This window comes from Austrofundulus limnaeus, unplaced genomic scaffold (genome assembly GCF_001266775.1).
Source record: "Austrofundulus limnaeus strain Quisiro unplaced genomic scaffold, Austrofundulus_limnaeus-1.0 Scaffold131, whole genome shotgun sequence".
In the NCBI taxonomy this organism is placed as follows: domain Eukaryota; kingdom Metazoa; phylum Chordata; class Actinopteri; order Cyprinodontiformes; family Rivulidae; genus Austrofundulus; species Austrofundulus limnaeus.
The window spans coordinates 1,160,889-1,173,042 of record NW_013952533.1 but is presented as its reverse complement, the minus strand read 5'-3'; the positions used below and the strand labels follow the sequence as shown (position 1 = coordinate 1,173,042).

The window sequence follows — 12,154 nt, the reverse complement described above, 5'->3', positions numbered from 1 at the left end:
CTCTTAACTGGATTGAGTACTCCATTTATATTAAATGATGCTATTTTTAAAGATCGGTTCTGCATCTATGTGATTCTCCCCCACATCTCACACAGGTACAGTACCTGGTGCATTCCCCCCTCCCCGCGAGAACCGACAGGGAACAAACAATTAACATAACACACATAAAACTGAACACAAATTGTCCATGTAACTTCCTAGGTAGGGGTCTGTTAACCTGACCCTGTTGAGATCCCACAAGGGGCTCGAAGGAAAAAGTCCCCCTCCTCGGTCCAGAGGGAGAGGCCCTTACCTGCAACAGTCAACTGCAAGAATGTACTCAAGTAAAAGTAAAAGTACCACATTAACATTTTGCTTGAGTAAAAGTAAGTAAGTACTTGCTTTTAAAAATACTTAAAGTATTAAAAGTAAAAGTACTTGCTTAATGTATAATGGTCTACAATATCATGAAGTGTGCCTACTGTATGCATATTTTAATACATCACTGGTGCCATTTTAGTGAACAATGCTGCAGATAATGCATAGTTTTGTGTTTACACTCTGTGACACTGTTCACACTTGGACTTGTGATTCAGTGCATCATCACATGTTGTGACAACAGCTGCAGAAGATGTAAATTCACCACCAACCTCCTCTATCAAATCTCAACAAGTCATTTTTTTGAACCAGTTAAATAAGGCCATGAATGGCACATTTCCTCCGTGGTGGAAACCATTGTGGGCATGCTGATGCTCTGCTATTTTATGAAGGAGGGTGCAATGGTATTTTCCTGCTTTGTTCAATGGACCAATTTCAGCAATTCCCCCTCTCGCCACTGATTACTTTCTAACAAAAAATAAAATAAAATAAAATAAAAATTAAATTGACATGACATGAATGTACTTTGTAATTCAAAGCATTACAGAAATGTAGTGGAGTAGAAAGTACAGACACTTAATGTAATGTAGTGGAGTAAAAGTCAAAAGTACCCATGATGAAATCTACTTAAGTAAAGTACAGATTCATGAAAAATGTACTTAAGTACATCTAGAAACTTAGTTACATCCCACCAATGTTCTTTAGATTATTTTAATTACTTTCATAGAGAGATGAGAGAGTCAGAGTTCAAATAATATTGTTTCAATAAACAAAAACCAGAGCTTTCTTTCTCAAAGAGTTCCCCTTTGATGTCACTTCCTGTTTCACTTTAGCTGAGCCAAATTCAAAAGAAATTATGCCATTTATGTGTCATAACGGTTCAAATCATTTGTATTATGTCAAGTTTCTTAAATATAAATATTTTCTTTGACTTTATGTATTTCGTGGTTATGCATGTCACAGGCATTGTAAAACATCAGCTAAATTTATACATTTATACCAGGAAGACAGAAAACAGAAACACAGACGACAAACTCGGGAGCATTTTATTCGCTCACCAGAGTGGCCTCAAATTCCAGAGAGCTGGCACCTAAAGCTTGGCCTAGATTCCACTTCTTGCTYGGATACACAACCAGACGATCCCTGGGCTCGCTCAGATTACGGACGTCCCACCACAAAACCTGAGAATTGTATTAATTTATTTTTTAAAGCTCATTATTCAAAGAAAGGCCTAGAATCAGCATGTCGTCTGCTCATCGTAAGTTTATCTACCTGCCCGTCAGTGGAGGCAGAGAACGCATTGGCCCCGGTCCTGGACTGCAACCAGATGATCTTGCGGACCGGACCTCTGTGACTGTGCTTCAGAGAAGAATACTCCACAGGCTGRCTGCCTTTCCTAGTGTCCCACTAAGCTGTAACAAACACACCTGCATGTGAGCCCACCAGAGCCTCACCCGTACCTAATCAAGTGTGGAGCTGAACCCACTGATCTGCCCATTGTAGCTGCCGCCAACAAGAGTGTGGGAGTCTTTGGGGTTATAGTCCGGGCAGACGAGATGAGATGCTGGTTTCAGAGTTGTCTCCGGGTGGTTTGGGTTCTCTGAAAAAAACAATGAAATAATGTAAAATCTGGGATCGAGGGTAGATTTGGTCCTACTTCCTGTGGGACCCACCGACATCCCAGATGTACGAGTGCGGGCTCAAGGTTTCGGGGAATTCCTTGAACTCATGCCAGGAGTAGGCTGCAGCCAGCTTCCTGCCTCCATCAGGATGCCACGAAAGGCCGGTGATGGTCCGTTTCTGCTTCTTAGGATCTCCGCAGGAAACACACAAACGCAGCCAATAGTCACAGTGAGTCYGTCTGCTGATGTGATGGGTGTCGCCCTACCTGAAAACAGTGATGGTCTTGGCATACGGTGGCTCTTGAATTTCTTCCACCTCCTCCTCTTCCTCAAAGTACTGTTGGGAGGTGTCTATGGTGTTGCTTTGCATGGTGCTGTCCCCTAGTATGACCTAAACCAAATGATACCATCAAAACATTACACTAACAGAGACATCATGAATCTCTGCGCTGGTAATGGACATTTTATTATTATTTAAAAAAAATCTTAGAGCAGTTCCACCAAATCGGTGCCATTTCCGTCCCCAGGATGGATGAATGTGCACATAAAATAACTGTAAAATGATTTTATTATCAATTATAATGTCTTATACATTGACCTAATTGAAAATTGAAGATATATAATTAAAAACATTAATAAAAACTAAGAACACTGAAAAATTTAGTCTATGGTACATGTCCCCACTCTAACTATCCACTTTACCATGAAATATAATAATGTAATATAAAATGAAATATAATAATGTAATATAAAATACAATGATTAAATATAATAATTAAAATAATTAAAAAATATAGGCTTAATTATTTCATAACATTATGGGTTTTTTCTTTGCATTACACATCCATGTTGAGATAAATGTGAGCAGCTAGAGAGGGAAGGAACAAACAGATGTGAGGAGCTGCAGCAGCTGAATATAAACAGTGTTTCAATGRTTCATGGATGTTCTAATTATTGTACAACTTTTAAAAATTTTTACAACAGATTTAAACTCATTAAAGTAGGAACTTGCAGAAGTCCTACTTTTTTTTTGTTCTTTTCAGCTTTATCCCCATTTAGATTTGTGTTTAAGTGCCTTATGTGTTTGTCTGGTGGCTACAGAAGGACTTCTATAATGGCTGCCCAGCTGTCAGCGGATCGTTCATGGTAATAATTTAAGTCTGAACTCGTGATGTTCTGTCACAGGAAACACTGGAGTGGCTTCATTCACAGCCATTCATCATACCAAGCTATTTCAAGCTGGACACAGATTACCTCACTCACCCCCCACAAACATAAGCTACTACTCCCCCCAACCCCTGAGCTTGTTCCTCCACTGCTGCTTCAATGTGAGTCAGTCTTCAGGTCGTTGAGGAAACAGCTAATGACAAACTGTGAGGAGGCTGTGTTTTTCAAACACGTTTAAAAAAAGGGAAACTTCTACTCAGATGAGAGCTAATGAAGATTATGTTGGATTATAAAGGAAAGTTTCTCCAACATCTGCGTCAGCCATAAATGTAAAAAATAAAACTTTTTTGTTTTTAAGTGGGTTAAAAACCCAGGGTTTTAATGTTGTGGGCCTAAATATCAGAGCCAAATCTTTTTTTCTGTGTTAAGTGTCTCCAGCAGAGCGGTCCTGTTTTCGCTTTCATCAGTCAGTGGCAGTCAGATGTTTACATACATGCTGTGAACATGAATGTCAGATAATTATTATTATTATTATTTATGCTTGATTTGAACTGTTCATTTTTCCTGGGTGGATTGGTTGTACAACATATAATTTCAGTGAGTTTTAAAAACAAGAACCTGGTGCACCAGTTTGAATTTAAAATCTGTCCATAAATCGGCACCAGAGGACGACAGCACAACTTTAATAAATCTGTAAAATATTGTACTGCACAACCGCCACGTTTGTTCAGTCAGGCCGAATCTGGATCAACAAGTTCAATGAGCTAAAACTGACAGCAGATTTGAAAATGTTTCGTTTTAAAGTTAAGAACTGGCTGAAAACAGAACCAGTTTGCACCTGTTTTTAATACGGTCATTTTCTGAATTATGTGAACGTACACGGTGAGTCAAAAGTCACAGGACACACTTAWTTTAACCCAAGTTTTGGACATAACCTAAAACATTAATTCCCATTACTTGTGTTATTCAGATGTCATTTTTCCTTTTCCTTTTGAAATAAAAGGGTGCCCTTTCGATATGTTGATTATATTATAGTTTAATATTGCTCTATTTGTTGTAGTTTTACATTTTATTTGTTAAACTTTAAAAGGCCCAGCCAGGGACTGGCTCTAACCTTCAGAACACCAGATGTACTAGATGTCTTTGACAACAAATAAATATATCCACACATCCTCATTAATTGCTTAAATGTCCCTGAGCAAAATTACTACTCCAAAAAAAAAAAAAAAAGACTTTAATCACTGTAACAAAGTACTTAGTTACTATATATATCTGCATGTCTTATAATCATCCCACTCTGGAAAAATGATTCAGATGCATAATATAATGATAAAAAAAATAACTTGTAACAAATGTCTGCAAGCATCTGACTGCAGCAGTTTGTAGCTTTCTGTCATTCATTTTATTTATTTACACCAAAAACTTGTTTTGTTTGTGTTCGTTTTGTTTGTTTTTAATCTGCTAAGCAGAAGCCTTTGTGAGATGAATCTGCAGGTTCATTTAAAATGATGTGCTGTTGTGAGATTATTTCAGGATTTGCTGCCTTCACTGTCTCTCATTTTATTGTGATTTGTAGTTCTGAGGTAACAAACATGTTTGTCTCCATTTAAAAACCAGATGGTTCATGTCTTTAAAAACAGGAAGTGAAGTTGCTGTCAGAGCTGTAAACAAATGTATGCAGCGACAGCACACAAAGCAGTGAGGTAAAAAAAACAAAACAGTTTGATCACCAGTATTTGAAATCAGCTAAATAATTGTTGTTCTGAGCTTTCAGTCCAGGTGATCCAGGTTCTGTTTGTGTCTCCATTTTGGATCCTCATAACCACTGCCTCGGCCAGAATTAAGAAAGAGATTAAATAAAAGCCCAATAATGGAGAAAAGAGGCTCAGATTACTGGTGTGGAGTTTAAAAAGTCCTGGTTTTTGTTTTGTTCAGAGGATTTCTGCTCACCTCCTGGTACCGACTGTCTTCTGTCACTCAGACAATAATCTGGCGCACGTTGATGAGGTCATGGACGGGATTGTTAATCTGAACTGACAGACTGATAAGTGTTGTAATATGCAGTCTAAAACAAATGCTTTTTTTCATTTATGTAGTTGCCATAATGGTTTTTATTTTGAAATTTTCCGCCTTATTGTCTTTTATTTTGCCAGAAACTGGAAGTGCTGCTTTAAAACAAACRGCTCTTTCCTCAGTGTTCTCAGCAGTGGCCCCGTCACTGTGGCAATAAGCTTTTCAATAAATCTGTAAAACAAAAATGCTAAACCTCAACTGGATGTATGTTGTTGTATCACTTCTGTATTTTTTTTTTTCTATTTCAAGATTTAGTGCCTTTTTTGGACAAGTAGACTGTTGTGTAATCAGTATGTAGAAACTCTACATATGCCTTTTGTTACTTTTTCATCTGTTTGATAAACTTTTGATTTGTTATTTTTTAAAGGTGTGTTTTTATTGATATTCAGAGTAAAAGGGAATAAAAGCTGTTCAGACTCCAGCAGTGTGTCACTGTGTTTATAATGCACACTTTAGTGCTACAGATAAGCTTTGTAAACCTCTAATACAGCAATCTCCATGTTTACCGTTATCGTTTTTGCTTCTTCGCTTTAAGTTTTGAGTCTGAAAGTTACGGTTATTTTTTATTGATTTGACTGTTAATCTCTCGTTTTTTCTTAAAACATTGAATCAATTATTAATTAGCATTCTGCATAAAAGTTATGGTCAACATCTTACCTGTTAAAGATGGCTTTTGAATGACCAGGTTTTACAAGCGTTACAAGAATGATGAGCTAATGGCTAGTCTGAGTGGAGCAATTTAGAGTTATCAATTCACTTAATGTGTTAGGACGTTCATTTCAAAAAAATGTCTAGTGTTGAAACGTTACAGATGGCCAACTTTTTGTTTCCTCCTCAATTTTAAATTCAACGATAAAGCTGAAAACTCAGAGCGGATTCAACATCGTGCGGTTTAGTTCCAAAAAAAAATTGTATTTAAAGTGAACACATAAAACATTTATATTTACAAAAGATTACAACAGTTTGGCACAAAAAAAACTTCCCAACTTTTATTTTTCCTCATCTGATTACGGTTCAGACTATTTCACAAAAATAATGGAAAATAAACGTATTATATTACATGTTTATTTCTTTGGATTGCAGCATAAAAATCACAATAATTAAATTAATCAAAACCCAAAGTTGTGCTCAGATTTTTCTTTTTTCATAAGTCATAATATGGTCTCTCTCTCTCTCACACACACACACAGACACACACACAGAACCAGCACTCTGGTGACAGCCTAATGTAGAGATGAAGCAGCGACTGATGAGGGTTACGGTGAGATAATACTGCTGACCAGGCCGAGGCCACAGGAAACAGACGTGAGTGTTAAAGTTTATCCTCAGCTACATGTGTGAGATGTTACAGGAATATATGTTTCATCCAGGGGGTAACAGCAGGATTAAACTCCCCGACTAAAGCACCAAACTGTTTCTAGAAGCTCCCATCAAAGGTAAGGGTGGAGGAGCTGCGTCTGAGTTTCTGCTATTGAAATTACCAGACCGTCAGCCGACGGCCTCATATTGCTTTCTTTTTGTTGACGTCTGGTTTATTTTGAGAGTTTGAGAACACAGAAAGCCGTCTGACGGGAGGGAAGCAGAGCGTTGCAGACGAGGTAGATAGAGGGTGAAAACTCACTTCCAAGGTGGGAAGTTCAGTCTGAGTCACAAACTAAGAGTTTTAGAAGCTGCTGGGCAGAAGCGGGTGATAAATAAAATAGTTTTCAAGGATTTTTCTGGTTGGAAGTAAAAATCCCTGCGTGGTTTGAGGTTTTTAGTGCCCACCAGGGGGCGATATTTGGGCAGTGATACGCCTCCCSTTCTTTAAAACGGTTAACCGAAGTGGGCTTCTGAGTGTGTTATTTTTTTTTTTCTGTAAACAACCCTCTTAACACTTAGTTTACTGTGATGAATGTCACGTTTAGATGAAACCAGTCTGGGTCCAGGTTGAAAACCACTTTAAGGCAGGAGGGGTTTCTGCAGACCTGTGAGCAGGACTGAGCTGCAGGAAACACAACAAAGTTTAAAAAAAGCACTTATAAAAGAGTAAAAAGAATGAAGACTGATGCACTCTGAGTTAACTTGGATCCAATCCAAAACAAACATGGAGCTAAAAATGTCTGACGGCTGACACAGGTCTATAAATAAACAATGCTGGATGTGCACCAGCTCTCAACTCAAACCTGTTCTAATAAAATGACTTTAGTTGCTGTGTGTGAGACAGATGATCAGATACTGCAAACTGAAGGGATTTATAAAGACGGGTGTTTGCTGGAACTACAGACACGTTTATATCCTTGTTTTTGAGCGCTAAAGCTGAGCTTCGCTCTGCTTTTCTAAGAAACAACTCGGCCCAACATAACCAGCTTGTGTCATTCTTAAAACAACAACAACAAAAAAACGTAAAAAAAAAAACACAACTGGTGGTTTGAGAACATTAAATATCAGAAAAACAAACAAACAAACAAACAAAAAAACCTCCCAAAAAGATGTCTCCTTCGTTCAAGTGTTGCACACACACCAACACTCTGATCCTCTCTGTGCAAATGAGTTGATATGAAGACGGTGTGTGCGTGGAAGATACGTGGTCACACAGTTTGAGGCACAACGTAAAGAAACAACAAGTCTGAAGTGATCTCCCCCCCTCCCCCCTAAAAGATCAGGAAGGGAAAGTCCAGCAGTCACAGAGGAAGCAGGTGGAGCGGCTGCTGGTGATCATTTCCCTCCTGATCCAGCGTCAGGTCCACTCAGTGTTCTCTCTCTCACACTCACACACACACACACACACTAGCCAGGCAGGTTCACACAAACCTACTGCGTCCTTCATTACCACTTATTTTGAACCACATTACGGATTAAAAAACCCTCCAAACTTTAAAACTCTCTCCATCCAATCAGTACGGAGCCTGCGAGGGGACGGGGGGATTTGTTTTCTTTTGCGTTCTCACGTAATAGTATTGTGTTGCCTCGCAATACCTTTTGCGTTCCCTTGCTAAAGTAGTTTATCACTGTTGTGCCTGCCGTTTATTAACACATTCACATGTTCACCATTAGCGAGTTAGCCTACTGCTTTAATTCAACGTATGTCACACGCCGATATTTTAACACAGTGCAGCCGCACAACATCAATGTCAAACTTGTGGCGACACGTCCTGTTTTGGTAACCGAATATTTCAAAATAAAAGTCTGATTTAATTCAGTTGATATACAAAACAAACTTGCGTGGGAACGCAAAACAATTTTGCGAGGTAATGCAAAAGTATTGCGAGGGAACGTAAAAGAAAAAAAAATCCCCACGTCCCCTCGAGGGCTACGTAAATCAGAAACAAACCAGACAACAACCAACCAACCAGAGGGTTTTCAGTCTAAGTAACAACACACATGAAACTAAACTATGATGAACCGTAGTCTCATTACATTTCACCCTAAGCCCACCTTCCACGCTGAAACCATTTCCTTATTCTTCAAACCTCTTCTTCATTTCCAACCCTCACATGACAAAGTGCCTCAATATTAGTCTCTAAATGTGTTGGCCACTGAACCGACAGCTCCACCTTTACGCCTCCTGAGACTCAAAACCAACTCTGGAGATCCCCAACTGGGCGCCTCGGGTTGATCAACCTGTCTGTTTACATTAACCACGCAAGTAGCAGCAATGTTCAGGAAATCACTTGTGCAATATTTGTTTCAAATAAAAAAGCCTTTATGGGTTTCCATGCAGTAAAGGTGTGCATTTAAAACCTTTCAACATAAATACACAATGTACACGTCTTGAATCAAGACGACGTGATAAAAGGAATAAAAGACTCATCTGGTTTCCTTACAGTTTGGACGTACTGACAGTTTACATGCAGCACTCCAAATAATTTAACAACGACTCGGAACAGCAACAGAAATCAAAGCCTGCCTCACTTATCTGATCTGTCCTCAACAGGACACGAGCACAGCTGGATGCACCGAGAACAACTGAAGGATTCAGAGCAGAGATTAAATATTTATCTCAAACCAAACTTTTCACTCTGTGAGTTCAAGCTCCTGACCTCAGCAGTGCTGCGGCTCAGATGTTCCCAATCCATGTTTCATGAAGCAGCTCTTCCTCTAAACACGTGCAATACTTCCACCTCACATCCAGTAAACGAGAAAACGTCCACCGGTAAATATCCACGAGTGGGAACAAACAGGAATGTTCGACTCAGTTTAAAACCAATTCTAAATCTTTACTGCATCGGGTTTTCCTCAGCAGGTGTCAGGAATACGTGATCCTGCCTCCACTCTCCCATAATGCWCTCCGTTTCCTCGGCATTTTAAAAATATACATTAAAAACGAGGTTTGCTTTAAAAACATCAAATGCATAGAAAACAAAATTAACTCTCTTCTCGAGCAGAAACTCGCTAAGCTCTTCCTCGACACGTACTCTAGCCTTCCCCTCCTGATCGACACGCCTGCTGCGCTCCGAACGCCGTCGAGTCGCTCACGTCCAGCTCCCGGTCCCCACTGCACCGTGACCACCGTTCACACTCTGCTCACATACACCGACTGTTACTCCAACATCTCCAGTGCATAATTAAAAACAAACAAACTTTAAAAGCCTCTTAGTTTGGGCGACTCTTCCAGTATTCCTCTTGCATGACCACCATGATTTGAAATGAACTTGTGCACACAAAGCAAAACTGTACATTTATAAACACACACACGTCATGCTTTCTTCTCCCCCCCTCTGCAGTCCCTGAGATCACCTCACACTTAGCACAAGGCGTTCTCTTTAAAGAAAACTTCAACACAAACCAGACCAGACCATGACAAAGGCACGTTCTGGGAGAGTCGGTGTGTAAAAAGAAAAGGAAAGAAAAGAATAAAGTCCAGGAAGTAGAGAGGACTCAAAGTCTGCAAACGTAGCCTGCAGAGTTCAGGAGGCTGGCAGTGGAAGTCTCTGAGCGTCCAGGTAGAGATATGCAGGGATACAAACACCTCTCATGGCAAACCGTTTTAAATCCATCAGTTTCTAGTTTCTTATTTACAAATGTTAAAYATTTAGCACAGTGAAACACCGAGGGAGGAAAATAAAATGTTAAAGAAATGCTACAAATATATTCTGTTTTTTTAGATAAGGTTCTACAGCTGAAAGTCTTTATAGTGTTTTAAAAAATGTTTAGTCTGAGGTGCCTGAACGACAAACTGAGTTTAGCTTTAACAAAGCGACCAGTTTGCATTCCTGCATATCAGCTCAGAGTGGTTTCCTCATTTTCCCATCGTTCACTCTGAGCGTCCACCTTCCTGTTTCCTGTAGGAAACATCTTCTAACGTGGTTTAGTCTTCTGCCAGACGTGGAGAACTTTCAGAAACATTTCTGTGGTTTTCTCTTCATCGGTTCAGTTTCCTGTTAGACTGCAGGTTGTGAGGCAGTAGGTCAGCGCAGCGTGAGTCTGTTAGAGCTGTGAGGAGAGGAGGAGGAGGAGGAGGAGGAGGAGGACTGCAGGGAGGTCTTCTCTCCCGTCCAGTTTTGAGTTCTCCTGTCTCAGCTACTCCACGACTTTCTGTTCTCCCCCCGCCGTCCGGTGGCGGGTTCTCCTCGCAGGATGGGAACGTGGGCGGGCGGAGGCAAGTCTGCTGTTCGTCGACTGGTCCGATCGCGCCGAGATACCCGGTCCGGTCGAACCAGCACCCCGTAACCAGGTTTGCAGTGGAAATATCGGTGACCTCCGACGGAGCCGTCGTTCTTACCTGCAGGCAGAAAGTATTTCAGCTTCAGTCGGTGGGATCACTGCTGAGGACGCTTCACAAAGTGTTTCATTTTAGTGACGTCTCCCTTTAAAACTGGACTCTTACCTACAGGAGTGTCCAGCTCCACCCCCACCCAAACTCCATCAGCGAACTGTGTCGTCCCCACGTAGCGCACCGCTCCTGTTTTATTACTTCCTACTGTGACAGACGCCCCATCTGCCAGCCAATCAGGAAGCACGTCGTCGCAGCCGCGCTCGTCCTCGTCCACGAGGATCTCCAGCCTCTCGAAGCCGTCGCCTCCTCCYGAGTCGACCGGCTTCTGGTCGGAGGACGGCGGCTCGGCTGAGGTGCTGTGATTGGCCGAGTTGTGGGGAGCTAACCTGGCGTCGCGCTGAGGAGGAGAGGTCACAACATGGTTCCCGTCAGCGCCCTGCTGCTGAGGGTTTGTGGGCGACGAGGTCTCTGCACCCAGGAGGGAGGAAGACGATGAGGAGGGCTGGAGAACGTCAGACAGGGTAACGGTGGACACGCTATTGGAGAAATAGCCGCTGGACGACTGGCTGAGGGGGCTGAGGGGGGTGGTGTCATGCGGGTCATGCACAGGAAGAGGAGGGGCGTCTGGTAACTCTGTCCGTCTGTCTTTGGCCGGCGGCCGCGGAGCAGCAGCCTGCAGGAAGCCAACGGTGGCCGCAGGAACAGAGGGACAGGCAACGGCATGCAGAAACAGAGCAAAAATATATAGAATAAACAATAAAAACTTATTTTATTTACAAAATTTAAAAGCCCAATATGAGCCAACAACAACATAAGATTATATAGCATGTCCTAAAAAAACTAAATAAACGAAAAAGCTGATTAACTGCTCAGTCAGCAATTTTAAAGCTGTCTGAGCTAAAACTATCTAAACTAGATGAACATTTATTTTTACTGGTGGGATCTCTGTAGTGTTACTCACATTTAAGACAAAACACATCTACTCCTAAATGTAATCACCTGTAACATTTAAAGGATGCATGATTAGTTGTAACATTAGACTTTATTTGATAAACATTTATTTTAACTGTAAAATAAAAACTGTAAAAATACTGTAGGATGTTTAGTTTTTATAATTTTAAAAATATATTTTAACACAGACTGAGCCAATTTATTTACACGCAAAGCATTCTGGGTAAATGATGACTTGGATAGGTCATCGGTGCGAGGCTATTAGCGAGCTATATCCACCCTGAAG

The 12,154-nt window shown here is 40.8% G+C and overlaps 2 protein-coding genes across 4 annotated transcripts in view; both read right to left on the bottom strand.

Annotated features, from left to right (window-relative positions):
• Positions 1–1,415: 1,415 nt before the first annotated feature.
• On the bottom strand, positions 1,416–2,681 carry LOC106522515 (dynein intermediate chain 2, axonemal-like; the record flags this gene model as incomplete). Its single annotated transcript, XM_014015544.1, is given in 4 exon segments — positions 1,416–1,538; positions 1,630–1,764; positions 1,821–1,957; positions 2,031–2,681. Coding segments are annotated over 4 exon segments (714 nt in total), but the record flags the coding sequence as incomplete, so codon positions are not given.
• Positions 2,682–9,125: 6,444 nt separating this feature from the next.
• kif13ba (kinesin family member 13Ba) overlaps positions 9,126–12,154 on the bottom strand; it is a 36,404-nt gene continuing 33,375 nt past the window's right edge. For all 3 annotated transcript variants that reach the window (XM_014015570.1, XM_014015571.1, XM_014015569.1), the window contains exons 38-39: positions 11,029–11,590; positions 9,126–10,923 (exon numbers count right to left, since the gene is read on the bottom strand). In XM_014015570.1, coding sequence (XP_013871024.1) covers positions 10,718–10,923; positions 11,029–11,590 — 768 coding nt within the window. In that variant the 3' untranslated portion in view covers positions 9,126–10,717. The remainder of the gene's footprint in view (positions 10,924–11,028; positions 11,591–12,154) is intronic.